Below are 27,608 nucleotides of genomic sequence, written 5' to 3' on the forward strand. Positions count from 1 at the left end.
GAGGTGTAATTACATGAAATCATGTGTTCCATCCCACATCCATTTTAAGATATCCCACCACACAGGTTATACATGGTCACAGTTAGATGGAGAAATGATTTTCTTTAGAAAGCAATAATGTATGTATAGTATGTATGTATGTATTTATTATTTTTGTCATCCCAATACAATCACTGCCCAGACAGCAAACTGACATTGAATCAACGTGGAAACAACGTCTCTCATGACATATTGAAACAACGTTGATTTTGCTCATCGAATTAACGTTGAACCAACGTCAGACGCAGCATTCTTCAAAGCTAAATGAAAATCGAAAATTGGTTTGCTTTCATAACGTTGAAACAACGCGTTGATTTCAAGTTGATTTTCCGTTAGTTTTGAAAGAATGACGCGTCTGACGTTGGTTCAACGTTAATTCGATGAGCAAAACAATGTCACATCAACGTTGTTTCGATGTCATATTTCCACGTTGATTCAATGTCAGTTTGCTATCTGGGTGGGTTTTACCAGGCCAAACATACATTACAAACATAGCCTACATTAGGATAAAGTCATGAAAAACAAAAGCAGAGGATACACACACACACTAATAATTAACCTTGTTTATATCATAAAATATTTTTTATACTATAAATGCATCAAATGTGTTTAAAAATAAATAAAACACAAAGTATATAAATATGGTTTCTGCGCTCAAACATGATGTTTTATTTTATACAGAATCAACATAATTGGATGTGGTAGTTTTTTTCTGCATTTTACTAGACAACAGGTGACAGGAATTAAACTCCAATAACCTCTGATAATTTATTTAACTTGTATGCGTTTTCTGTATCTAAATATCGATGCATTCTTTTGTGATTTAGGAACATGACTTTTATTTTGGTCTGGATTGGAGACGTCAGTAGGCTGCGACGCGATCCTGCGGCTGTCATACAAGAAAGGTTTGTGTTTTTAAGTCCTTAAATCGTACCGTTTTATAGTGTTTATAAGCGATTTAAAATGAATAGGTTATTACTGAATTTGACATTGCTATGCTTATTCTACCAACGTCGAGAGCGCATCCACATCATGTGTAACAGAAAAGGTGCGTCTCATTTCGCTCCTTAAATCGTGAACCAGTTTACAGTAATCATGAATTCGGTCATTTTAGCAAGTAGTGAGGGGAAAGAGTAAATTAAAGCAATTGTTTCGCATGATGATTCACTGTTTAGAAGCGCTCAAATCATCGCACGGTGACGACATCTGCTGGTCAAAACAGTGTTGCAACAAAAACCTGTGAAATTATAATTTTTACGAACCTGTAGCTAATATTTTTATTCAGATTTAATCTATTAACTTTAAAAGCAAATTATTAAATATCAAATATAAATCATAAATACGTTTTGAAGTAATAAGATCATTTAAGGTTGTCACTCCAGTGTGCTGAGTACTGAACTGAGCTGATTGAGACACACTACACAGATTTAATTTGGATTTATTTTTCTTTCTGTTATTTATTTTCATCTTAAATATGGCAGAGTATCCAAAAACACAGAATAACTCCTGCTGATGCAACTCATAAAGATGGCATTTATTAAAGAGGAAAGTGAAGACATCAGGATTGAAGAAGCATTCGGCGTAAAACTTGAAGATACTGAGGAACAAATAGGTTGGTTTCATTCTCACAGCTGAACTACAACCTCTTTCAACCTCTAAAGCATCACATCAAAATTCTTTGTATAGCACTTCACAATATACAGTTTACACCATATTACACATCAAGCGTAGCCATCATTTCAAAAGTGAGGGGGACAGAATGTCAAGAGTTATACCAGTTTTTTCTGACCTTTTGTCTAACTGATGGGTTATATTTTTAATCATATCATCTTGCTTAATTGGCTTAATATGATATCTATATAAGCAGGGTATTTTTGACCCTCTCTCAAGGTTAACTAATCGTGAAAAGTGATGGTTATAGCATTATTTCTGTCAGGACCACTACCATCAAAGATGAATAAGAATGATCATACAGTTTGGATTGGCGGTATGTTCTGATCTGGGCAAGAACTAGAATATTTTAAACTTGCGTGTGAAAGGGTTAAGGGCCAATATTTGGCCACATGATTCCATGGGCATATCAACAATTTTTTTAAAGAAATACATGCATCATCTTTTCTGTCAAATTCTTAAATTAAATCAAATTTAACTAGAATAATGAGACACTGGGCCTTTTGCTAATCAAATAAAATTAGTATCATATTCATTGAGGAATACGTTTATGGATACTTGGTTGAAAAGATGCATCTTTGGCTTAAATTGAGATTGTCTGAGTCCCGGACAGTGAAAGCTATTAAAAGCGTTTAGGAGACAGTCAGGAAAATTATCCACCTCCTTATGTGTTTTGCAGTTGTCAAAGTACTATCAGCAGGTCAAAAATTTGTAACCGAAATCATATCTTAACGTCTGAGGAACTTTAGGCCATTCAAAACTTTAATTATCAGAATTAACACAAAACCTAACATGTAGTTAGTATAGTGATGATAAAATTGGGTGAATGTAAACCTATTTTTTGCGACTAAACACCACTACATTTTGAACGAACTAAAGCTTATTTACTGACCCTGCAACAAGGTTGAGGAAGGCTGTTCTGCAAATGTTAGAAATGTGATTATCAAAGGACAAAATACTGTCAAAACAACACGGTACACCCAGGTACTTAAAGGGTAACTAAACCCCTGGTCAGAGCCTGACTCCACCCACTGGCAATATTTGAAAAATGCTGAAAAAGTGGGCAGACCCCAGCGGAGATAGAGGGGACGAAATAGATGCTAAAACACTCTGCGTTTCCCGAAAGCATCGTTAGCCAACTATGGTTGCAAGTTCGGTCGTTATCAGCATAGTTCAACGAGTCGGTGTTTCCCGAAACCATCGTTCCAACGAACATTCGCAAACAGCATTGCAAAGTTGTGTGGTTTGAACGACTCGATCTATATGGTTAGAGGCATCGTTTCTATATTGCATAAAATTTGGAGGTAATAAATCCTTATATTTAGCAAAATAAGCAAGCTGACGTTCAGCACAACCGGTGTCTTTTATTTAGAATACATACAAATGAAATTTACGTCTTTTAGTTTGTCAAAAGATTTGAAGTAACGTGTTTGAAGAGTGCGCATGTGCGAACGTGATAACTATGTAAGAACGAGCCAAATATTGAGTCTGGTAATAAAACAAAACAACTGAGAACAAGTAGAACTAGTCCTCAGATGACATGTCTGTAATTTATATAAAACAAATCTAGCGTTAATTGGATCTCAAACAGTTTCATTAAAGGTAGTTATTACTCCACCACGTGCGAAACCAACGTGGTTGAACGATACTTTGCGACAGTGGGTTTTGGGAAACAGTCGTGACTAGCTAGTTGATTTTTCCAACGATGCATCGTACTATGGTAGTGAATCAGCGAACTACGTCGTTGTACGGGAAACGCAACCCAGATCGTTTTCAATACTAGCAATTCCAACTCCTGACTCCTTACAGTGGTTTTGACGAAACAAGCTGGTTTTCATACTGCCAAGGGCGTATCTCGCGTAGTGAGCTGAAACCTACGTACGTCACGAAGTGCGGAACATCCAGTAGTAGCCACCGTTCAACCTGAGGAGGGCAGCACTAAGACGTTTTTACACCATATATTGTAGAAATAAAACACTTTAAACACAAAAAAGTTACTCGAATAAATTACTGGTATTAATAAAGATCCATTCTTACAGATCATTAACTAAATAAAAGTTGGTTTAGTGTTTAGTTACTCTTTAACTGCTGATGTGGCATTTAAGAATGAATTACTTCTATACGGCATCATTATATATTATTATATTACATAAATTTTTTTCTGCTCCAAAGCAAAATCCACCATATTGTGTATGGAACAATATTCTGTAGTTTAAAGGGGTTAGTTTATTCTGTCAAAAACAGTACAGCGGTTCTGGGTTCTACGTCAGAACGTAGCCTCGTTATTGGCTGACTTGTGTCAGCACCACATGTATGCGTCGGCCAATAGTGAGGCAGCGTTTTGACGTAGAACCTGGAACGTGTATATAGCGTAGCAGACTGACATGGAAGAGAGGAAATTGTTGACTAAAGTCTTTTATTTTGCGCACAAAGTTTTCTCGTCACTTCATAAAATTAAGGTTAAACCATATTTAAGGTTAAACTATTTTAACAATGTAGGCCTATTTACCACCTTTCTGGGGCCTCGTTTATAAAACTTTGCGTAGGATTTGCGTCAGAAGTGGCGTACGGATGAAACATAGGACGTGCGTGTGCACAGAAATATTTGGATTTATAAAACCGTGCGCACGCACATCTTACGCATTTTTCTCTTAATAAATCACAATCAATTCTAAATGTAGCGCAGCTTTTGCGGCTTCATGTCACGCCCATAGTTGCCCATAAACAGTCGTGAAACGCCCACAAGTTCATTATTCATCGATTGCAAAATCATGTTAAACACAGAGAGGAAACAATAAAAACATAACTTCAATCAATGTGAAGTAGAAGTTATCGTTGGCGAGGTGGAAAAGAGGAGAAAAATGTTGTTTGAAGGGCACAGTGTGGGCATTACTAATGCCAAAAAGGCACTTGAGTGGCAAAAGGTTGCAGATGCCGTAAATGCTGTAGCCTCACAACCTCGGACTGTGGCCGAAATAAAAAAGAAATGGACGGACATCAAAGTCGAGGCAAAAAAGCGTCTAGTCATTAATTCAATTAGAGAGTTGGCCAAGGAGTTGGGCGAAATCAAGACTGTCCTGACTGAAATAAACTGCACAATGAGGGAATTCTTGAATAAACAATATATTTTTTCCACACCTTTTGTTGTGAAGATGACACGTTCACTCCGAATCCTTCCATTTAATTTCCACATCTTCTAAGAGCGCAATATCAGCCATTTTGCGTCATTATACGCATTGTGATGGGGCATTTTATTTCCATCCATTTAATTCTGCATCTGACAAACTACGGATGTCGGTTTTAATCTACTTGGAAATGGGAAATAGTTCTGCTTTAGAACCAACAAACTGGGTCAGAGATTTCAGATTCCACACAGCCTAAAAAAAATCCATCTAAAAATCTCTATGAACGAGAGCATATTAAAACTCATCAACTTAGTTTAAGTCTCCTCGGCTTTCATTGTCAATAGGCTCTATGCACGCATAAGTTCCGCATTTGACGCAAGGCTGCTCTTCAGTTTCCGGTTGGGGAGATTTAAAGCGGAGGAAACCTGAGGAAAATGGGATTATGGCAGAGTCTTCAAAATTTACTGTCCTCCCATCTTTGAAACAAAACTTTAATACGTTTAGATGTCATTTTATATATAGTTATGAATTGTAATGGTATTGTCCATCAATTAAAGTGTATACAAGCAGAAAAGCTTAATACTGAGTCCTGTGGCACCCCATACTTATGTTGAAAAGATGAAATGTCTTAATTCATCGAAAGATTTCATGTTGTCAAAAGATAATCAGTGAAATCTAATGAAAATGTCCCTCCAATTAAGTGTATACAAGCAGAGGACATAATACTGAGCCCTGTGGTACCCCATACTTGTGTTGATGAAATGGTGAAATCTCTTCATTTAACAAAAGATCTCATGTTGTCCAAAGATTTAATAGCATTAAAAGAGGCTTTTGTGCTTTATGTTGGTTTTAGTGCTTTAATGGTTTCAGGTTGGTTTGATGTACAGTACAGTACAGTTGTCTCCGTGCCAATAAATGGGTTAACTTGTATTTGTCACTGTTTTTTTTTTAATGGTTTTAGGTCTAATGGCACTGAAAGAGGAGTGTCAAAAACTGGATGAAATGGAAGAGACAAATCAGTGTGAAAAAAATAATAATTTCATTACTGGAGAAAAATCCACACAAACTGAAAAGGCTTCCCCACAAAAAGGATCTCAGAAGATTGAATCCAACAGTTATTTTACCTGCCATCAGTGCGAAAAGAGTTTCAATCAAAAACAAAACCTTGAAGTCCACATGAGAATTCACACTGGAGAGAAGCCTTTCACCTGCCAGCAGTGTGGAAAAAGTTTCACTCAAAAACAAAACCTTAAAGTACACATGAGAGTTCACACTGGAGAGAAGCCTTACACCTGCCAAGAGTGTGGACAGAGTTTTACACATAAAGGAAACCTTAATACCCACATGAGAAGTCACACTGGAGAGAGCTCTTTCACATGCCAGCTGTGTGGGAAGCACTTCTCACGAAAAGAAAGTCTTCAGACTCACATGAGAATTCACACAGGAGAGAAGCCGTTCACATGTGGTCAGTGTGGAAAGAGTTTCAGATGTAAAGTAAACCTTAATTGTCACATGAGGATTCACTCAAGAGAGAAAAGTTTTAAATGTCATCAGTGTGGAATAAGTTTCACAGAAAGCAATCACCTTAAGAATCATGTAGTAACTCACATCGGAGAGAAGCCTTTCATATGCCTTCACTGTGGAAAGACTTGCTCAAACAAGGCAATCCTTGAGGTTCATATAAGAGTTCACACTGGAGAAAGACCTTTCATCTGTCCTCAGTGTGGAAAGAGTTTCACGCTTAAAGGAAACCTTAACATTCACATGAGGCTTCACACTGGAGATAGGCCTTTCACTTGTCATCAGTGTGAAACGAGTTTCACTTTTCACACAGACCTGAAACGTCATTTGCAAACTCATTCTGAAAAGAAATTGTAGTGTTCCTCAGTGTGGATTCCTCAGGTTTACAAAAAAGAGCATTCACTCTCAAAGAATACTATTTAATTTTGATCAGTGGAATAAAAATGGTCATCAAAATTATAGATAGACCTGAATCATATATTTGATTATTTAATACAACAAAAGCAACAGATTGAATAAATTACCTTCCCTATTGCCGTGAAATTCCCAACACAGTCTCATGAAGATGCGTATCTATACCACGAGTGTCATTTCTCGTGGCATTTATACGCCAAAAGTGTTTTTTTCGTGTATATGGTACGCACTAAAAAACCCTGGGTTAGGTTTAGGGGGGAGGGGGGTGGGGAGTTCGTGCGTATTATACGCAAAAAAGTGCGTATCATATGTACGCGAAAATCGCGTGCCAAATACACGCAAAAACTGTTTTTGGCGTATAAATGCCACGAGAAATTACATTCGTGCCATAGACACGAACTTTCATGAGATCGGGCTGGAAATTCCACAACTTAAATTAATATAAAAAATAAAGTATTTAGACTGAACACGATATATTGCAGCTTTCTGTGAAAATGCTTTAACTATGGTGCTAGAATTGACTCAGAATTAATGTATTTACAAAATATTAATAAATGTATAAGGTAATTTGCATTCATCACTAATATCTCATATTCGCAAACAGCAATTCACACATTCAGGACCTACACTTTCTCTACACTGGACATGATTGGCTAGAGCAAAAGACAATAGAACCCATTATTATTACTGATGCTGCGCTTGCACTGCATGCGGCGTGATGTGACACAACAAATCCCCGACAGTAAACTGATGCTTTTTTTATTGTTTCTGCATGTACAGACTGATTGTTGAATCTGCATTTGAAAATCATCATGTGTATGAATCGCGTTGTATTGGTAAATTTTTAGACTTTCTTGACAGTGCTCAATTTGAATGTGGGTCTTTCCAGGGCTGTGAACGGAGGAGAGATTTTCAGTCAAAATTAAAAGGATAACTGACCCAAAGATTTTATAAATGTCATAAATTACTCGCCCTCATGTCATTCTAAAACTGTAATTCTTTTGTTCATCTTCAAAATGCAAATGAAGATATTTTATATGAAATCTTAGAGATTTCTGTCCCTTCATTGACACTCCACGCAACTACAACTTTGTTGCTTCAAAAAGCTAATAAATAGACCGTAAAAACTAATCTATATAAAATGAGTGGTTCAGTCCAAATTTTCTAAAGAGACTTTTTATGATGCAGATTTAATATGTGCTTATCTTCACTGATCAATGTTTATTTGTGAATAAAAGCCTCACCGTACTTGCTTGAAGCACGAGAACAAACCTCATCAGTTCTTGCGTGAGCTCAAACAGGCTGCGTAACACATGAGTATGAACCTTATTGGTTCTTTGCAAGTCAAGCAAACATGCTTGAACTTTTGTTTACCATATCTAATGTGAATGTTGTTGAGGAATGTTTATATGTGAATAAAAGCTTAAATAACATGTGTTCAGCATATAGAGTATGGATTAGTTTGATCTGTTTCAAAGATGAACAGAAGTCTTATGTGTTTGGAATAACATGATGGTGAGTAAATGATAAATGGTGAAATAACTCTCATGCACAATGTGAATATTAGTATTTTTTTCTTCTTCTAGGGATTGATGAAGATAAGGTTTGTCAATTGTTCTGTTTATTTTGAAAAGAATACTGTACAACATCTCAAAACAAAAGCAACAGTTTTCATTAATCTTTTGAGTTATGAAATTGTAACCGGCGGATACAAAATGCCTTAAAGGGTTAGTTCGCCCATTTAAGACATGAAGTTGTATGCAATCCTTCTGTTGTCACCCCCCTGGTCAGAGTTCTGACCGCTGGAAGTTTTAAAATGAAGTACTCCCGGCTATTTTCAGGGGCCACAAAACTGTGCGATTTTACGTGAAAAAATGATTTGCGTTTCAAAGCTTGATTAATTTACCACACAAAAAACACGCCGGTCAAAATTCATACCTCAGTTTTAGTGTGGCACTATTTTCTATCCATTTCTTTCAATCCGCGCCGCCACAACGTCATCAGTGCGCACGTTCGATTCCCTGACGAGGAGACCTAGTCCTTTATTGCTGCCCAAAGACCCATAAAAAAGTTTTGCTCGAGCCACGAGTTAAAGGAGGCAAAAGAGTTGGCAAGGAGCAAAAAGGCTTTGCGTTGGCCAGGAATGGAACCCGGGTCAACTGCTTGGAAGGCAGCTATGCTCACCACTATACCACCAACGCAGGCGGTTGGAGATAGACTAGATGTGCGGTCAGCAAGAATGCTCACACACTAATTGTGCGGTCAGCAAGAATGCTTGCAACACATTGTGTGTTCATATTTAAATTAAGCACTTCATATTTAAATGGTATTAGATGATTTGTTTGGCTTCACTGGCTTCTGTGAAGCGATGACCTAAAATGACGCATGAGGCCGTTCCTGGAAATGGGAAGGCTGTTTGCAGCGAGCTGCAGTCGCGCTGATGGTGGGCGACTACCTGTCTCTGCAACTCCTCGTTGGTATAGTGGACAGTATCTTCGCCTGTCACAGGCAGGCCAGGCATGTAAACCTGTAGATCGGTGACTAGCCAATCAGAAGCGAGAGAAATTTGAGGGCGTGTCCCAGGTTTTGTTAATCTTAATATTATTCCCCACTGAAACATCGGTTCGAATCCCAGCTGAGCTGAAAATGAAGATGTTATTTATACCCTTTGACACATTCACTAATTCATATATTAAATGGAGTATGAATCAGTTATCACTTTACTTTTGTTTTCTAATATGAAACTTGTTTCTGTAGGACACTTATTTTACTGAATGATAAATTAATTGGTGCAATGTGATATACAACCTATTGTGCTTGTCCAAAATAACAGTCAAGGATTTTCGTGATATTTTCAGTTAAATTATGCTTTAATAAAAAATAAAAAGAATAAAATATACAATTACAAATAATACTTTTTTTATTTTAAAAGAGTAATTATACAACAACACTATGTACAGTACATGTTAAGTACACAATAATGTGAACCAAGGCAATTGGATTAAATGAACAAATGTAAAAAAAAAAAAAATATGGGAAAATCTCAACATGACTAAATAAATAATATATGAAATCAAATGCCTACTGAACAAAGGTCTATGAAAGAATAAAAAAGAAACAGGCTGAAACAGGCTACACAGTACTTTTTCAGTTAAAAAAAAGATTATGCTACTACCAATGTGCATGTATACAGTAGTTATAAATATGATTGTGCCAAAAGTAACACACTAATAAAAAGTAAGAACAATATAATAACATGAATATTATTCATGAATATTATAATATTAATATTAACATGAACATAAATATTATATGCACAAAAAATCTTACAGGTGAAATGCAAAGTATTTACAATTACATAAGATTAAAAGTAGTGCTTTCCGTCACCCAAATAACATTTTAACTGACAAATTATGCATATAACAGTAAAAGTTAAGCATATCAGCATACTTTTTAAAATTTTACAATCAAGCATGGACCAACATGGCATTCTAAAGTAAACAAACAAACAAAAACTCAGAAAAACAAATAAGGATATCCAACACAAACAAGATACAGAGTTATTTTTTATGATACAATAATTACAATATATACATTTAAAACCAGGAAACATGAGGGCAGTCACTTTCCCTTTTCTGCTACCCATCTCTTCCTTTCCGCCTCATAAAAGGAAGATTGACAGAACTCTCCCCAAGTCATCTCGTGAGTCATCCCCTCTGTTCGATATAGGGAAAACACTTTGGCAGGACAATATACATATTTCCCTGCCACACCAGGGAACCCAGTATGTGTATGTGGACTATCTGGGCCTTGTTTGAGGGGCTTGTGGCAGAACCTACAGAGGCGACCAGTGGGATGCTGCTCCATGGCCTTTCTCTTTCCCCGCTCTTCCATTACCTGTCTTACCGCTGCAGAGCGCTGCTTTGCGGCCTGTAGCTCTCGATTAAAAAAAGGTGTTTCAGCAAAGTCAGCAAACGGCATTCAAGGATTGGTGAGGCCTTCCGCTGCATACACCTGGTGTACCTTTGTAGAGCAGTAAAAGTACTTCACACTCCCAGACTGATAAAAAAATGAAAGGAGGAGCCATCACCAAGGTAACGTGACTTTGGCTGACCACAAGCAAGACAGTTCCGGGTCCTCTTTTTAACAGGCTGCTGCTGCTGTTTCTCCACAATCTCTTTCACCATCTGTTCAATCTCAACCTTAGTTAGCGGGGACTCCTGGGGCTTATTTATGGGTGGGTTCACTGGGGCAGGTGGGAGGGTTACCACTGGAACACTTACAGTTTCACTACCTCTTGTGAGTTGATGCCACAGTTGCTGGGTCTCTAGGAGTTTCTCTGGACTGGTGTTCAGAGATGAACTTGTGTTCGTCATCTTAGCCAGGTGTTTCACGTAACGTGAGATATGTTGTTTTGTGGTGGGGTGCAAGAAGCTATTGGGATCCCTGGAGGCAACCTGCACAATGGCAGCATACTCTGCATCTACCTGGGTGAGAAGGTCTTTCTGCCCACGGTACTTTGCCAGAAGACCATCAATGGAATCCTTCATGGGTTGTGTCCACCGAAAATGGTCCAGGACAAAAAGTAGACCCCCTGCCTTGATGGAACCTGTGCGAGCAGCTCGTGGAGAGGGTGCAAAGGGCAGTGGTGGCGTCATCTCATCTAAAAGAGAGGAAAAGGGACATAAAAATGTACTAATTTTTACTTTTATCTCCGAAATATCTGTAATATTAATATAAATAAGGAATAATTAAGGGAAGAAGATGTGAGCTGAATCACCTTTTACATTGGTGGGCTGTGCAGGCTGGATCATTGTTTGTGAGCCAGGAGAAATCACACCAAAGATGTCATCCTGGAGCATAGGGTAAATAATTTGGATTACAATCAGTAATTACATAGTTAGATTTTGTATTTTAGTGATTGGGGATATTTGTAAGTACAGCAGTCAAGTTTACCTGAACAAAGTGTTCCTCCCTCACCTCCTCAGGTGTGTCATCAGGTGGGAAGGTCTCACTGAGTGCAGACGGCTGTGAGGACTGATGCTCTCCCTCCCCTGCAACAGGTACCTTCTGAGTGGCCCACCATCAGGATCGCATTCTAAAAAGAATTTTTGGAGAACGCTCTCCCCTCTCTCCAGCAGCTCTTTGGGGTGTGGGACCCTAGTGCGACAGTGCTCCCTGATGTGCTTCTTTGTTGGATTTGCAGGCACTATCCCACAGAAGACATAAGCCTGCTTCAGTCTCTGTAGGTCCGTCTGGTCCACAACACTAAAAAGCTGCTGACAAAAACTTGCAGAAAGCACTGTGCAGTGGATAGTGCTCAGAAGTACACTCTCTGGAGAATCGCCGCATGCAGTGGAATAAGTCCAGCTTGATGTTGATGTCACTATTATATTCTTTGCGGGAGGCACAGGTGTTGATGAGATTCCCAGAGGTTGCCGCAGTCACTATAGCCTCAGTGGTCTTCCAAGAATCCCAGAGGAGGTGCTCCTGGGGATCAGGGTTTGGGATCCTGAAGGCAGCACAGCAATCTCTGTTCCACACACAAAGAGAAATATATTTAAAATATTAAACATTCACATAAATAGGATGTATTTGCAATACTATATTTTGATTACTTTACAAATATATTATACTGTAGGTGGGAAGGAAAATATTATGGCTAGTTTCTTACCTGTCAACCCACTGGTAGTTGGCTTTTGGCAGTCCTGCAAAAATGTAACGACGGGACAGCCCCTCATAGATTGGCTGCAGGGATTTATCACATTCAGACTGCAGCATCACCCAGGACAAGATCATCCAGTTTTCATTCAAACTGGGACTCCAACAACTTCTGAACCTGAAAGCATAGTGAAGAAAATGTAACTTTCAAGCATTTATAACATAAACAGACACAATGACATATAAAACACTCTAATGTTAAATTAGAGTACACACCAAACTACACACAGATGTGAAAAATGTAAAATACTGCTACGTGTTTTTTGCTTGTTAAGTATCTATCTATCTATCTATCTATCTATCTATCTATCTATCTATCTATCTATCTATCTATCTATCTATCTATCTATCTATCTATATATATATGTATATATATATATATATATATATATACTCACACACACACATTATATACAAACACTGAATATGCATACAAGCCAAGTCAGAAAGTAAACTTTATTTCTAAAGCACTGTGTGTGTGTGTGTGTGTGTGTGTGTGTGTGTGTGTGTGTGTGTGTGTGTGTGTGTGTGTGGGTGTGCTCTTGTTTTCATGACAACTGAGGACATTTTTATGATAACACACCTGCAATATGAGGACACTCGGAAAAATGAGGACATTTTGGGGGTCCTCATTTTTCCGAGCTCACTAGACAGTTGTAGATGCTCCTAGAATGCCTCTAAACCAAAAATCTCCAAAGTCCTGAAACATCACAATTTTTTGACATGAAGTGTTTAAGTGTGTTTATGTTTTTTGCTCATTTGCGGATACGCCAACTAGTGGTCAGATTTGGAACTTTAACACACTTTTAACACACATTGACGGCATCAACGGGTCCATATTGTACGTTTTCATAACCACAATTTATGATTGTTGTTCTTTATTTATGACTTGTTAATTTGAAATATATGTGATATCTATCATGTGAAGCATTCTTGTTGTATGCTGTTGTGATGATTGTTGTATGATTTGAGTCATTGGTTTCAATAATAATAATAAAAAAATAAAAAAAAACGTTTTCATAAACAAACTTTTTAAGCTAGTTTAGAATTAGCCTACTGTAATTCACATATTCCACATATAACCAGAGTAAAATAATAACATCACCAATTTACTACTGCTAATTAAGTATCATGTTTACTTTGAAGTAAAGTAAGTTCTTAATTTATTTAAATTAATCAGCTGATTAAGATAACGTTAGCTTATGTTAGCTTACTAAAAGGACGTATCATTATGAATAGGTGGGCCTGGGAATATCTGGACTCTTCTTTTTAAAAGCTTACATTAACACACATGTATTTTAAAAATGATAAATAAAAAGAACTTGCAGATTGCAGAATTTAAATATGCCTAGTTTTAGTCATGTCAGAATATCAGAGACACCAACCACCATGTCAGATAATTAACTAACCCACATAAAATAAGAAATAGGCTACTACTATAAAAACAGATCTAACACTGCAAAACTCTGGTTATAAGAGCCACATCCAAACTGAACATGCATATTAATTAAAATAAATGTAATTAATATTAAGAACTTGCGTTCAGAAACAGCATAAAGACGCCACGGTGGGCCAGCAAAAAAACACGGCCTGGAGCTGCCACATTTGTGGAGTCTCTTCTGGACTTGGAGTCTGGAGTTGAAAACCTTGATTATGTCATAATCCGAACTATCATTTATGTTTAATATATAATTGGGAGTCTAAATGGCCAAATGACCAACTAAATAACAGCAGTAAGTGGCACTTAGTTTCCTTCCATCGTTCGGTTTTCTGTTTGGACAAGTGAAGTGCAGCAAGCATGCTATGGGCCGGGCCGGCTTTTCCCGCATACCCGGAACCACCGACCGTCTCTGCTGCTGCGATCTCCTCAGGCATGGCCTGGTAAGTGGTATCGTTAATTAAGTTAATTAACGTTACTTTTCTTCATTTTCAACCACAACGACAGTTATTCTTTGAGTATATGTTAAATTTGACCGTTTTAACAGAAATGTATTCTTTGCATTACACTTGTAGCTGCAGTTGCACGGTGTTAGCTTCAATCAATTAGCCTAATTAGCTCAAATTAATGACATGCATTGGTGAGAAAATGAGTAATGTTAAGATGATGTAACATTATTTCTATGGGCAGAGTAATCCTATTTTATTCAAGTATGGGTCTTTTTTGGTACTTGTCTTGCTGACATTTTGTCTTTAATGTCTATGTAGTTAACTTAGATCTTTGTTAATTGAGGAGCACATGGCTGAAGAGCATGTCAAAAAGGAGAACCAGACTTAGTCCTCAGGCTAAGGCTATTCAGTTTATTTTATCTGGACGTGATAAACCTTGTTTCAAGGTCAAGTGGATCAGTGACTTTAAAGGTATGTCATATATGGTCGAAATTTTAAATATTTATTTTATAAATCTGATAGCAACTGTTACAGTGCACAGCATTAAAGGGTTAGTTCACCCAAAAATTAAAATTCTATCATCATTTACTCACCCTCAAGTTGTTCCAAACCTCTATGTGTTTAAACACATAGAGGTTTGGAACAACTTGAGGGTGAGTAAATGATGATAGAATTTTAATTTTTGGGTGAACTAACCCTTTAATGCGGGCATACACTGCGATTTTAGTCCGATTTTGAAACGAATTCTGATTCGTGTGACTCTTTTTCAGGTCGGACCGATTTTCAGCTTTGTCGTGCGTCGTTTGTCGTGCAGTGTTCATGCACTGTACAAGGGGAAACGAGAGGAGATTAACCTCTCCCGATCTACAATCGGATGGTCGGATGAATTTTGGTCGCTTCTCGTGACTATCGCACTGTTGATGCAAAGCTACGAACCGATTGCCCTAAACTCAGTGTTTTTTCCCTCACTGCGCCTGCGCAAAAACAGAAGTTTAACCATCATCTGCAGCAAAAAATAAAATCATAATATAAACAAAAAGAGGGAGATCTTTAAGTTCTGTAGCTCAAACCAGCTACACCTCTTTTATTAATTTGTTAAACAATGTTTTTGATATAAACCTGTTTTTAATTTTCATTGATAGGGGTGTTCCGATCACCATTTTTTGGGCCGATCACGATTACTAGAAGCTGTATCACCCGATCACCGATTACAGAGTCTTTTTGAAGCCTTCTATTAATCATGTAGCATTATTATTAAACTATGTATAACAACGATGTACATTAATTATTACATTTAAGAGAAGACAATGTATCATGAATTTACACCTGTGCAATTATTTTATAGGCTAGTTAACTATAAAATTAAGAAAATAAATATAGAACAAATGTATAGCACAGCTGTTTAATGAGGCAGCAACTTATGATAGATAGGACAGAACAGAACAAAAAAAAAATGCAATTAATAATCTTTTATTGTGCAAAATTATTATGATATGATTATGAAAGACTCCAATAGAGTACTGCACGCAGCGCTTATGCACATCGCGAGCGCTGAATGATGCGCTTGAGGCAACATGAGTCACAGCGCGCAGCTCTTCGAGTCCGTTTGGAAAAGTTCTAAGCACAAAGAAAATACATGTCGATGCATAGTGTATTATACAGTATCTATCTATGCAATAGTTTATTGAGCCTTTCTTTCAACAGTTTTAAATTTCAGTTACTGTGCCCGTGAAGAACAATGATCGTGCTGTCCAGTGTTCTGATACACATGGTATAAAGGAACATGATTGAGGCAAGAGAGTCAATTTATGCGAAACCAGAGCTTTATCTACAGATCAAGTATAATAATATTAACATTTAATCATCTTGGAGAGAGTCTTGCCGAACGCGACGCGCTGTGCTGTTTTAATGCTGAATGGAAAATGACTGACAGCGGAGGGAAAAATTTACGTGAACTTGAATTTAATGACTTAAACATTAATTTCTATCGCACATTATACTACAGTATGGCTTCATATATATTATGAGTTTTTGAACCCAACCTGAGTGCTCGTTGCCGCGGCGATCAGTGGATACAGTGTTCTCTGTAGCTCGCGCAGTCTTCACTCAGACGTGTGCTTCCGTTGTGGACAGACTCTATTCTTTCCTGTGATTTTACGGGTTGATCAGAGGGAGGCTGCACAGTTTGACAAGCAGACAGCGCGTGGTACACACACATTGCAGATGGATTGCTAGTGAATTGCTTTTTCGCACACCTTGTACAATTACCAGACAGCTGAAGCCATTTTTACCAGGGCATAAAAAAATTGTCTCGCAAGTTTTGCGTCATCTGATCGGCTTTTCTGGATCGGCCTTTATAAAGACCGCCAATCACACATCCCAAAGCAATTATCGGCCGATTGTGATTGAGCACCCTTAGTCATTGATGATTAATTATTGAAATGTTCGGACAAATTATAGACTGTTAATATTTGTTTATGCCTATAATTCATTGTAATCGACCTAAATGTTTAAGACAATTTTCAATGAGGAGTAAGCTTCTATGTAATATTTTATTATCCTCACAGCACGTTGGTTATGTGCTGTAAAATTATTGCGTGGCAAATTAATTATAATAGCAGATCAATATAAAAATAAAATGTAGCCCTCCCCTAATAATGATAATACAATAATAGATACTAGTAATGCATACATTTTTTAATAAAATGCATGCAGTAATTAGAATGCTAAATCATTTTGATATTGATAGCTGATGATTGTTTTGACAATATCTCTGGATACATGATATCGTCTATAGGCATAATCCAGGGGTTTATCACAGATATTTCACATGTATAGTGTGAGCAGTGAAGTCGCAGCTCGATGATCGGACCGTATAGTGTGAGCACATATATCCTAAACTTTGTCTTTACATCGCATGTGATTTACTCATTGAGTGTGAGTAGGTACCGTGCTGAAATCGCACAGACATCGCACAGTGTATGCCCGCCTTTAGCCGACTTAACCAGCCACTGTGCAACATTAACACTCGTATATTATTTATTTAGCTAAAAAGTCTGATATTTGTTTATTTTGTAGTTTGTCAATATTTCGTTAATGGGGATTAATAACTAATATTGCTTGCATAACTTGACACTATTTTATTAATTTTTCCTCAGGACGTGGTGTATTTTTACCTGCACACCAATTGAAAAGGGATCGTTTGTCGTTGAGTACCGTGGGGAGTTAATATCACAATATGAACAAAACAAGAGGCAGAAGAAGTACACAGAAAAACAAAATGCTTTCTTGTTTGATTTTCAATGGAACAATGGAACATGGTGGTAAGTCATAGGGGTGTTAACCGACACTGGTTTCATGGTTCGGTCCGATTACGATTATCATGTCATCGATTCAGTTCAATTAGATATCACGATGCATCGCTATGCACCGCATCCTCAATTTAAAATTTTACTTCAGAAGTGATTTGTGTGCCTGTTCGCTGTGACAGAAACAGTGACATTCCAGACAGTATAAGCTTCAAGGGAGTAAAGCTTGTTTATGCCATTAAGAAAAGGGAAATCTGTCAAATAAATTTTGTTTCAAAGAAATGTTCATTTAAAAGCAGCGCTCATTAATCAGTGTATAGTTACCATTAAAGATGCGCACATGAACCGTCGCCGAATCCGCTGTTGAAGGTGACGATCATCCATTTATAATCAGACGTAACACAGAATAATTGTAATTTGACCATCGGGTGCGGATACTTAAATCAGAGAAAGTTATTGGGTCGGGTGGATGATTTATTTGGCTGTGGATTCGGGTGACATTGGAGCTCATCAGCTTACTCTAAAGCAGTCAGACTAACTGCAAATGGCTAATGTGGTTTATCCAGTTAGTGTTATAACCTCCTGCATATTCTATTTGTGTATGACATGAAACATGAGCGCACATAGCGCATGTCTTCTGCAGGTCGTGATTACCAGGTTGTTCATAAAAGCCGAAATGTGCCCAGATGTCGGCTTTAAAGTAGTTGGAGCATTTTTAATTCGCTTGCACTCGAGTCTCATCTCCCTCTGCCATTGTATGCTACTGCGACAAAGCATGTACACGACAAATGACGTTAGAAAAGCATCAGTACATTATAATCGGTTATGGTCGATTACTGAACCGATACCGAATCGTCCTCATCTGCATCACGATGCATCGTTAAAAACGATAAATTTGGACATCCCTTGTAAGTCATGGCCTATTCAAGATCAGTTATTCTCTCTGTGTTGTTTTGTGGAAAAACCTTTTGTTTCCTCCTACTTTAGCATAGATGCATCCCGCGAAGACACTTCACTAGGGAGGCTGGTGAATGATTGCCACAAGTCGCCAAATTGTAAAATGAGAAGGTTGACAGTTCAGGGTAAACCTCATCTTTGCTTATTCGCAATTGAAAACATTCAAGCAGAGACTGAAATAACCTACGATTATGGAGATTCTCAATGGCCATGGCGTAATCTGGTAAGTAAGACCTCTTGATAGATTATGGTATAGGATCTGTTAAAATATAATTAGTTACATTTCCCTTGTCCCCCCTCAATATCTCCTTGTGGAATTACTTTACTGATGAAATTGTATGTTCAGTTAATTATGCACCATGAGGTGTGCTTGCATGCAATGAAGATCTTTAAAAAAAGTAAAATACTAGTAAATATTTCTTTAAAAAACATAAAATACTAATTTGATTAAAAGAAGGGAAGGTAGAAAATGGTCTTTCTGGCTTTGTCTAATATGCATTGATACTTTTTTAATTGAAACTTATTGTTGTATTATAGTACAATTTATTTCTGACTGATTATTGTTGTTATACTTCATTGCAGACACCAAGTGGCTTGACCCAGACTCAACATTCAGGAGACCCAGAAGTGAGTGAGAGATGCAGTTCATCCTTCCAACAGGTGACTACACATTGACTCTGGATTTCTTCTAGTTTAACTCGTGGCTCGAGCAAAACTTTTTTATGGGTCTTTGGGCAGCAATAAAGGACTAGGTCTCCCCGTCGGGGAATCGAACCCCGGTCTTCCGCGTGACAGGCAGAGATACGGTCCACTATACTAACGAGGAGTTGCAGAGACAGGTAGTCGCCCACCATCAGCCCGACTGCAGCTCGCTGCAAACAGCCTTCCCATTTCCAGGAACGGCCTCATGCGTCATTTTAGGTCATCGCTTCACAGAAGCCAGTGAAGCCAAACAAATCATCTAATACCATTTAAATATGAAGTGTTTAATTTAAATATGAAGAAATTAGAGCTTGCTTTTTTAATAAAGAGCCTGGTAGGTCAGGTCAAAAAGCTCATGCGTTTTTTTTTTTTCACTGCCGTGCCAAAACAAAGAGAGTTTTGGATCCACTGCCGGACCCAAACAAAGAGAGTTTTTGATCCACTGCACCTACCAGCTGCTAATGTGTTGCGAGCATTCTTGCTGACCGCACAAACTGGCATCCAGTCTATTTCCAACCGCCTGCGTTGGTGGTATAGTGGTGAGCATAGCTGCCTTCCAAGCAGTTGACCCGGGTTCGATTCCCGGCCAACGCAAAGCCTTTTGCCCATGGCCAACTCCTCCTTTAACTCGTGGCTGGAGCAAAACTTTTTTATGGGTCTTTGGGCAGCAATAAAGGGCTAGGTCTCCCCGTCGGGGAATCGAACCCCGGTCTTCCGCGTGACAGGCGGAGATACTGTCCACTATACTAACGAGGAGTTGCAGAGACAGGTAGTCGCCCACCATCAGCCCGACTGCAGCTCGCTGCAAACAGCCTTCCCATTTCCAAGAACGGCCTCATGCGTCATTTTAGGTCATCGCTTCACAGAAGCCAGTGAAGCCAAACAAATCATCTAATACCATTTAAATATGAAGTGCTTAATTTAAATATGAACACACAATTTGTTGCAAGCATTCTTGTTGACCGCACAATTAGTGTGTGAGCATTCTTGCTGACCGCACATCTAGTCTATCTCCAACTGCCTGCGTTGGTGGTATAGTGGTGAGCATAGCTGCCTTCCAAGCAGTTGACCCGGGTTCGATTCCCGGCCAACGCAAATCCTTTTGCCCCTGGCTAACTCCTCCTTTAACTCGTGGCTGGAGCAAAACTTTTTTATGGGTCTTTGGGCAGCAATAAATGGCTAGGTCTCCCCGTCGGGGAATCGAACCCCGGTCTTCCGCGTGACAGGCGGAGATACTGTCCACTATACTAACGAGGAGTTGCAGAGACAGGTAGTCGCCCACCATCAGCCCGACTGCAGCTTGCTGCAAACAGCCTTCCCATTTCCAGGAACGGCCTCATGCGTCATTTTAGGTCATCGCTTCACAGAAGCCAGTGAAGCCAAACAAATCATCTAATACCATTTAAATATGAAGTGCTTAATTTAAATATGAACACACAATTTGTTGCAAGCATTCTTGTTGACCGCACAATTAGTGTGTGCATTCTTGCTGACCGCACATCTAGTCTATCTCCAACTGCCTGCGTTGGTGGTATAGTGGTGAGAATAGCTGCCTTCCAAGCAGTTGACCCGGGTTCGATTCCCGGCCAACGCAAATCCTTTAGTCCCTGGCTAACTCCTCCTTTAACTCGTGGCTGGAGCAAAACTTTTTTATGGGTCTTTGGGCAGCAATAAAGGGCTAGATCTCCCCGTCGGGGAATCGAACCCCGGTCTCCCGCGTGACAGGCGGAGATACTGTCCACTATACTAACGAGGAGTTGCAGAGACAGGTAGTCGCCCACCATCAGCCCGACTGCAGCTCGCTGCAAACAGCCTTCCCATTTCCAGGAACGGCCTCATGCGTCATTTTAGGTCATCGCTTCACAGAAGCCAGTGAAGCCAAACAAATCATCTAATACCATTTAAATATGAAGTGCTTAATTTAAATATGAACACACAATTTGTTGCAAGCATTCTTGTTGACCGCACAATTAGTGTGTGCATTCTTGCTGACCGCACATCTAGTCTATCTCCAACTGCCTGCGTTGGTGGTATAGTGGTGAGCATAGCTGCCTTCCAAGCAGTTGACCCGGGTTCGATTCCCGGCCAACGCAAATCCTTTTGCCCCTGGCTAACTCCTCCTTTAACTCGTGGCTGGAGCAAAACTTTTTGCCCCTGGCTAACGCAAATCCTTTTGCCCCTGGCTAACTCCTCCTTTAACTCGTGGCTGGAGCAAAACTTTTTTATGGGTCTTTGGGCAGCAATAAAGGGCTAGGTCTCCCCGTCGGGGAATCGAACCCCGGTCTTCCGCGTGACAGGCGGAGATACTGTCCACTATACTAACGAGGAGTTGCAGAGACAGGTAGTCGCCCACCATCAGCCCGACTGCAGCTCGCTGCAAACAGCCTTCCCATTTCCAGGAACGGCCTCATAAGTCATTTTAGGTCATCGCTTCACAGAAGCCAGTGAAGCCAAACAAATCATCTAATACCATTTAAATATGAAGTGCTTAATTTAAATATGAACACACAATTTGTTGCAAGCATTCTTGTTGACCGCACAATTAGTGTGTGCATTCTTGCTGACCGCACATCTAGTCTATCTCCAACTGCCTGCGTTGGTGGTATAGTGGTGAGAATAGCTGCCTTCCAAGCAGTTGACCCGGGTTCGATTCCCGGCCAACGCAAATCCTTTTGTCCCTGGCTAACTCCTCCTTTAACTCGTGGCTGGAGCAAAACTTTTTTATGGGTCTTTGGGCAGCAATAAAGGGCTAGATCTCCCCGTCGGGGAATCGAACCCCGGTCTCCCGCGTGACAGGCGGAGATACTGTCCACTATACTAACGAGGAGTTGCAGAGACAGGTAGTCGCCCACCATCAGCCCGACTGCAGCTCGCTGCAAACAGCCTTCCCATTTCCAGGAACGGCCTCATGCGTCATTTTAGGTCATCGCTTCACAGAAGCCAGTGAAGCCAAACAAATCATCTAATACCATTTAAATATGAAGTGCTTAATTTAAATATGAACACACAATTTGTTGCAAGCATTCTTGTTGACCGCACAATTAGTGTGTGCATTCTTGCTGACCGCACATCTAGTCTATCTCCAACTGCCTGCGTTGGTGGTATAGTGGTGAGCATAGCTGCCTTCCAAGCAGTTGACCCGGGTTCGATTCCCGGCCAACGCAAATCCTTTTGCCCCTGGCTAACTCCTCCTTTAACTCGTGGCTGGAGCAAAACTTTTTGCCCCTGGCTAACGCAAATCCTTTTGCCCCTGGCTAACTCCTCCTTTAACTCGTGGCTGGAGCAAAACTTTTTTATGGGTCTTTGGGCAGCAATAAAGGGCTAGGTCTCCCCGTCGGGGAATCGAACCCCGGTCTTCCGCGTGACAGGCGGAGATACTGTCCACTATACTAACGAGGAGTTGCAGAGACAGGTAGTCGCCCACCATCAGCCCGACTGCAGCTCGCTGCAAACAGCCTTCCCATTTCCAGGAACGGCCTCATAAGTCATTTTAGGTCATCGCTTCACAGAAGCCAGTGAAGCCAAACAAATCATCTAATACCATTTAAATATGAAGTGCTTAATTTAAATATGAACACACAATTTGTTGCAAGCATTCTTGTTGACCGCACAATTAGTGTGTGCATTCTTGCTGACCGCACATCTAGTCTATCTCCAACTGCCTGCGTTGGTGGTATAGTGGTGAGAATAGCTGCCTTCCAAGCAGTTGACCCGGGTTCGATTCCCGGCCAACGCAAATCCTTTTGTCCCTGGCTAACTCCTCCTTTAACTCGTGGCTGGAGCAAAACTTTTTTATGGGTCTTTGGGCAGCAATAAAGGGCTAGATCTTCCCGTCGGGGAATCGAACCCCGGTCTCCCGCGTGACAGGCGGAGATACTGTCCACTATACTAACGAGGAGTTGCAGAGACAGGTAGTCGCCCACCATCAGCCCGACTGCAGCTCGCTGCAAACAGCCTTCCCATTTCCAGGAACGGCCTAATGCGTCATTTTAGGTCATCGCTTCACAGAAGCCAGTGAAGCCAAACAAATCATCTAATACCATTTAAATATGAAGTGCTTAATTTAAATATGAACACACAATTTGTTGCAAGCATTCTTGTTGACCGCACAATTAGTGTGTGAGCATTCTTGCTGACCGCACATCTAGTCTATCTCCAGCTGCCTGCGTTGGTGGTATAGTGGTGAGCATAGCTGCCTTCCAAGCAGTTGACCCCAGTTCGATTCCCGGCCAACGCAAATCCTTTTGCCCCTGGCTAACTCCTCCTTTAACTCGTGGCTGGAGCAAAACTTTTTTATGGGTCTTTGGGCAGCAATAAAGGGCTAGGTCTCCCCGTCGGGGAATCGGACCCCGGTCTTCCGCGTGACAGGCGGAGATACTGTCCACTATACTAACGAGGAGTTGCAGAAACTGGTAGTCGCCCACCATCAGCCCGACTGCAGCTCGCTGCAAACAGCCTTCCCATTTCCAGGAACGGCCTCATGCGTCATTTTAGGTCATCGCTTCACAGAAGCCAGTGAAGCCAAACAAATCATCTAATACCATTTAAATATGAAGTGCTTAATTTAAATATGAACACACAATTTGTTGCAAGCATTCTTGTTGACCGCACAATTAGTGTGTGAGCATTCTTGCTGACCGCACATCTAGTCTATCTCCACTATACTAACGAGGAGTTGCAGAGACAGGTAGTCGCCCACCATCAGCCCGACTGCAGCTCGCTGCAAACAGCCTTCCCATTTCCAGGAACGGCCTCATGCGTCATTTTAGGTCATCGCTTCACAGAAGCCAGTGAAGCCAAACAAATCATCTAATACCATTTAAATATGAAGTGTTTAATTTAAATATGAAGAAATTAGAGCTTGCTTTTTTAATAAAGAGCCTGGTAGGTCAGGTCAAAAAGCTCATGCGTTTTTTTTTTTCACTGGCGTGCCCAAACAAAGAGAGTTTTGGATCCACTGCCGGACCCAAACAAAGAGAGTTTTTGATCCACTAGACCTACCAGCTGCTAATGTGTTGCGAGCATTCTTGCTGACCGCACAAACTGGCATCCAGTCTGTCTCCAACCGCCTGCGTTGGTGGTATAGTGGTGAGCATAGCTGCCTTCCAAGCAGTTGACCCGGGTTCGATTCCCGGCCAACGCAAATCCTTTTGCCCCTGGCTAACTCCTCCTTTAACTCGTGGCTGGAGCAAAACTTTTTTATGGGTCTTTGGGCAGCAATAAAGGGCTAGGTCTCCCCGTCGGGGAATCGAACCCCGGTCTTCCGCGTGACAGGCGGAGATACTGTCCACTATACTAACGAGGAGTTGCAGAGACAGGCAGTCGCCCACCATCAGCCCGACTGCAGCTCGCTGCAAACAGCCTTCCCATTTCCAGGAACGGCCTCATAAGTCATTTTAGGTCATCGCTTCACAGAAGCCAGTGAAGCCAAACAAATCATCTAATACCATTTAAATATGAAGTGCTTAATTTAAATATGAACACACAATTTGTTGCAAGCATTCTTGTTGACCGCACAATTAGTGTGTGCATTCTTGCTGACCGCACATCTAGTCTATCTCCAACTGCCTGCGTTGGTGGTATAGTGGTGAGAATAGCTGCCTTCCAAGCAGTTGACCCGGGTTCGATTCCCGGCCAACGCAAATCCTTTTGCCCCTGGCCAACTCCTCCTTTAACTCGTGGCTGGAGCAAAACTTTTTTATGGGTCTTTGGGCAGCAATAAAGGGCTAGATCTTCCCGTCGGGGAATCGAACCCCGGTCTCCCGCGTGACAGGCGGAGAGACTGTCCACTATACTAACGAGGAGTTGCAGAGACAGGTAGTCGCCCACCATCAGCCCGACTGCAGCTCGCTGCAAACAGCCTGCCCATTTCCAGGAACGGCCTCATGCGTCATTTTAGGTCATCGCTTCACAGAAGCCAGTGAAGCCAAACAAATCATCTAATACCATTTAAATATGAAGTGCTTAATTTAAATATGAACACACAATTTGTTGCAAGCATTCTTGTTGACCGCACAATTAGTGTGTGAGCATTCTTGCTGACCGCACATCTAGTCTATCTCCACTATACTAACGAGGAGTTGCAGAGACAGGTAGTCGCCCACCATCAGCCCGACTGCAGCTCGCTGCAAACAGCCTTCCCATTTCCAGGAACGGCCTCATGCGTCATTTTAGGTCATCGCTTCACAGAAGCCAGTGAAGCCAAACAAATCATCTAATACCATTTAAATATGAAGTGTTTAATTTAAATATGAAGAAATTAGAGCTTGCTTTTTTAATAAAGAGCCTGGTAGGTCAGGTCAAAAAGCTCATGCGTTTTTTTTTTTTCACTGGCGTGCCCAAACAAAGAGAGTTTTGGATCCACTGCCGGACCCAAACAAAGAGAGTTTTTGATCCACTAGATCTACCAGCTGCTAATGTTTTGCGAGCATTCTTGCTGACCGCACAAACTGGCATCCAGTCTGTCTCCAACCGCCTGCGTTGGTGGTATAGTGGTGAGCATAGCTGCCTTCCAAGCAGTTGACCCGGGTTCGATTCCCGGCCAACGCAAATCCTTTTGCCCCTGGCTAACTCCTCCTTTAACTCGTGGCTGGAGCAAAACTTTTTTATGGGTCTTTGGGCAGCAATAAAGGGCTAGGTCTCCCCGTCGGGGAATCGAACCCCGGTCTTCCGCGTGACAGGCGGAGACACTGTCCACTATACTAACGAGGAGTTGCAGAGACAGGTAGTCGCCCACCATCAGCCCGACTGCAGCTCGCTGCAAACAGCCTTCCCATTTCCAGGAACGGCCTCATGCGTCATTTTAGGTCATCGCTTCACAGAAGCCAGTGAAGCCAAACAAATCATCTAATACCATTTAAATATGAAGTGCTTAATTTAAATATGAACACACAATTTGTTGCAAGCATTCTTGTTGACCGCACAATTAGTGTGTGCATTCTTGCTGACCGCACATCTAGTCTATCTCCAACTGCCTGCGTTGGTGGTATAGTGGTGAGCATAGCTGCCTTCCAAGCAGTTGACCCGGGTTCGATTCCCGGCCAACGCAAATCCTTTTGCCCCTGGCTAACTCCTCCTTTAACTCGTGGCTGGAGCAAAACTTTTTTATGGGTCTTTGGGCAGCAATAAAGGGCTAGGTCTCCCCGTCGGGGAATCGAACACCGGTCTTCCGCGTGACAGGCGGAGATACTGTCCACTATACTAACGAGGAGTTGCAGAGACAGGTAGTCGCCCACCATCAGCCCGACTGCAGCTCGCTGCAAACAGCCTTCCCATTTCCAGGAACGGCCTCATGCGTCATTTTAGGTCATCGCTTCACAGAAGCCAGTGAAGCCAAACAAATCATCTAATACCATTTAAATATGAAGTGCTTAATTTAAATATGAACACACAATTTGTTGCAAGCATTCTTGTTGACCGCACAATTAGTGTGTGAGCATTCTTGCTGACCGCACATCTAGTCTATCTCCAGCTGCCTGCGTTGGTGGTATAGTGGTGAGCATAGCTGCCTTCCAAGCAGTTGACCCCAGTTCGATTCCCGGCCAACGCAAATCCTTTTGCCCCTGGCTAACTCCTCCTTTAACTCGTGGCTGGAGCAAAACTTTTTTATGGGTCTTTGGGCAGCAATAAAGGGCTAGGTCTCCCCGTCGTGGAATCGGACCCCGGTCTTCCGCGTGACAGGCGGAGATACTGTCCACTATACTAACGAGGAGTTGCAGAGACAGGTAGTCGCCCACCATCAGCCCGACTGCAGCTCGCTGCAAACAGCCTTCCCATTTCCAGGAACGGCCTCATGCGTCATTTTAGGTCATCGCTTCACAGAAGCCAGTGAAGCCAAACAAATCATCTAATACCATTTAAATATGAAGTGCTTAATTTAAATATGAACACACAATTTGTTGCAAGCATTCTTGTTGACCGCACAATTAGTGTGTGAGCATTCTTGCTGACCGCACATCTAGTCTATCTCCACTATACTAACGAGGAGTTGCAGAGACAGGTAGTCGCCCACCATCAGCCCGACTGCAGCTCGCTGCAAACAGCCTTCCCATTTCCAGGAACGGCCTCATGCGTCATTTTAGGTCATCGCTTCACAGAAGCCAGTGAAGCCAAACAAATCATCTAATACCATTTAAATATGAAGTGTTTAATTTAAATATGAAGAAATTAGAGCTTGCTTTTTTAATAAAGAGCCTGGTAGGTCAGGTCAAAAAGCTCATGCGTTTTTTTTTTTTCACTGGCGTGCCCAAACAAAGAGAGTTTT

General features: G+C 40.8%; 1 protein-coding gene, 1 long non-coding RNA gene, 12 other non-coding genes and 2 pseudogenes across 16 annotated transcripts; 9 read left to right on the forward strand and 7 right to left on the reverse strand.

Moving 5' to 3' along the window:
- Positions 1 to 1,515: 1,515 nt before the first annotated feature.
- LOC120483526 (uncharacterized) lies at positions 1,516 to 7,009 on the forward strand. The gene is made up of 2 exons (XM_089127128.1): positions 1,516 to 1,651; positions 5,797 to 7,009. The coding sequence occupies exons 1-2, from the start codon at positions 1,552 to 1,554 to the stop codon at positions 6,711 to 6,713; spliced, it is 1,017 nt and encodes a 338-aa protein (XP_088983254.1). The 5' UTR covers positions 1,516 to 1,551; the 3' UTR covers positions 6,714 to 7,009.
- A 3,347-nt stretch (positions 7,010 to 10,356) lies between these two features.
- Positions 10,357 to 11,837, reverse strand: LOC148967450 (uncharacterized; annotated as a pseudogene). The gene is made up of 3 exons (XR_016150074.1): positions 11,727 to 11,837; positions 11,551 to 11,623; positions 10,357 to 11,433 (listed from the first exon to the last, which is right to left on the reverse strand). The product of XR_016150074.1 is annotated as an uncharacterized LOC148967450 (transcript).
- LOC148967451 (uncharacterized) lies at positions 11,747 to 14,366 on the reverse strand (annotated as a pseudogene). The gene is made up of 3 exons (XR_016150183.1): positions 14,337 to 14,366; positions 12,445 to 12,635; positions 11,747 to 12,303 (listed from the first exon to the last, which is right to left on the reverse strand). The product of XR_016150183.1 is annotated as an uncharacterized LOC148967451 (transcript).
- Positions 14,367 to 17,578: 3,212 nt separating this feature from the next.
- On the forward strand, positions 17,579 to 19,303 carry LOC148967452 (uncharacterized). The gene is made up of 3 exons (XR_016150079.1): positions 17,579 to 17,701; positions 18,674 to 18,866; positions 19,226 to 19,303. It is a non-coding gene; the product is annotated as an uncharacterized LOC148967452 (long non-coding RNA).
- A 564-nt stretch (positions 19,304 to 19,867) lies between these two features.
- Positions 19,868 to 19,939, forward strand: trnag-ucc (transfer RNA glycine (anticodon UCC)). The gene has a single exon. It is a non-coding gene; the product is annotated as a tRNA-Gly (tRNA).
- A 90-nt stretch (positions 19,940 to 20,029) lies between these two features.
- trnad-guc (transfer RNA aspartic acid (anticodon GUC)) lies at positions 20,030 to 20,101 on the reverse strand. Its single transcript has one exon. It is a non-coding gene; the product is annotated as a tRNA-Asp (tRNA).
- A 267-nt stretch (positions 20,102 to 20,368) lies between these two features.
- Positions 20,369 to 20,440, forward strand: trnag-ucc (transfer RNA glycine (anticodon UCC)). Its single transcript has one exon. It is a non-coding gene; the product is annotated as a tRNA-Gly (tRNA).
- Positions 20,441 to 20,530: 90 nt separating this feature from the next.
- trnad-guc (transfer RNA aspartic acid (anticodon GUC)) lies at positions 20,531 to 20,602 on the reverse strand. The gene has a single exon. It is a non-coding gene; the product is annotated as a tRNA-Asp (tRNA).
- Positions 20,603 to 21,366: 764 nt separating this feature from the next.
- trnag-ucc (transfer RNA glycine (anticodon UCC)) lies at positions 21,367 to 21,438 on the forward strand. The gene has a single exon. It is a non-coding gene; the product is annotated as a tRNA-Gly (tRNA).
- Positions 21,439 to 21,601: 163 nt separating this feature from the next.
- trnad-guc (transfer RNA aspartic acid (anticodon GUC)) lies at positions 21,602 to 21,673 on the reverse strand. Its single transcript has one exon. It is a non-coding gene; the product is annotated as a tRNA-Asp (tRNA).
- A 764-nt stretch (positions 21,674 to 22,437) lies between these two features.
- trnag-ucc (transfer RNA glycine (anticodon UCC)) lies at positions 22,438 to 22,509 on the forward strand. The gene has a single exon. It is a non-coding gene; the product is annotated as a tRNA-Gly (tRNA).
- Positions 22,510 to 22,672: 163 nt separating this feature from the next.
- Positions 22,673 to 22,744, reverse strand: trnad-guc (transfer RNA aspartic acid (anticodon GUC)). Its single transcript has one exon. It is a non-coding gene; the product is annotated as a tRNA-Asp (tRNA).
- Positions 22,745 to 24,416: 1,672 nt separating this feature from the next.
- Positions 24,417 to 24,488, forward strand: trnag-ucc (transfer RNA glycine (anticodon UCC)). Its single transcript has one exon. It is a non-coding gene; the product is annotated as a tRNA-Gly (tRNA).
- A 90-nt stretch (positions 24,489 to 24,578) lies between these two features.
- Positions 24,579 to 24,650, reverse strand: trnad-guc (transfer RNA aspartic acid (anticodon GUC)). Its single transcript has one exon. It is a non-coding gene; the product is annotated as a tRNA-Asp (tRNA).
- A 1,172-nt stretch (positions 24,651 to 25,822) lies between these two features.
- Positions 25,823 to 25,894, forward strand: trnag-ucc (transfer RNA glycine (anticodon UCC)). Its single transcript has one exon. It is a non-coding gene; the product is annotated as a tRNA-Gly (tRNA).
- A 427-nt stretch (positions 25,895 to 26,321) lies between these two features.
- On the forward strand, positions 26,322 to 26,393 carry trnag-ucc (transfer RNA glycine (anticodon UCC)). Its single transcript has one exon. It is a non-coding gene; the product is annotated as a tRNA-Gly (tRNA).
- Positions 26,394 to 27,608: the final 1,215 nt, after the last annotated feature.

This window comes from Pimephales promelas, chromosome 24 (assembly GCF_988280905.1).
Source record: "Pimephales promelas chromosome 24, fPimPro1.hap1.1, whole genome shotgun sequence".
Taxonomy (NCBI): Eukaryota; Metazoa; Chordata; class Actinopteri; order Cypriniformes; family Leuciscidae; genus Pimephales; species Pimephales promelas.

Coding starts and splice junctions, on each gene's coding strand:
- LOC120483526 (XM_089127128.1), top strand. CDS start 1,552: ATGCAACTCATAAAGATGGCATTTATTAAAGAGGAAAGTGAAGACATC. Junction 1,652..5,796: donor AGATACTGAGGAACAAATAG/GTTGGTTTCATT, acceptor TAATGGTTTTAG/GTCTAATGGCACTGAAAGAG.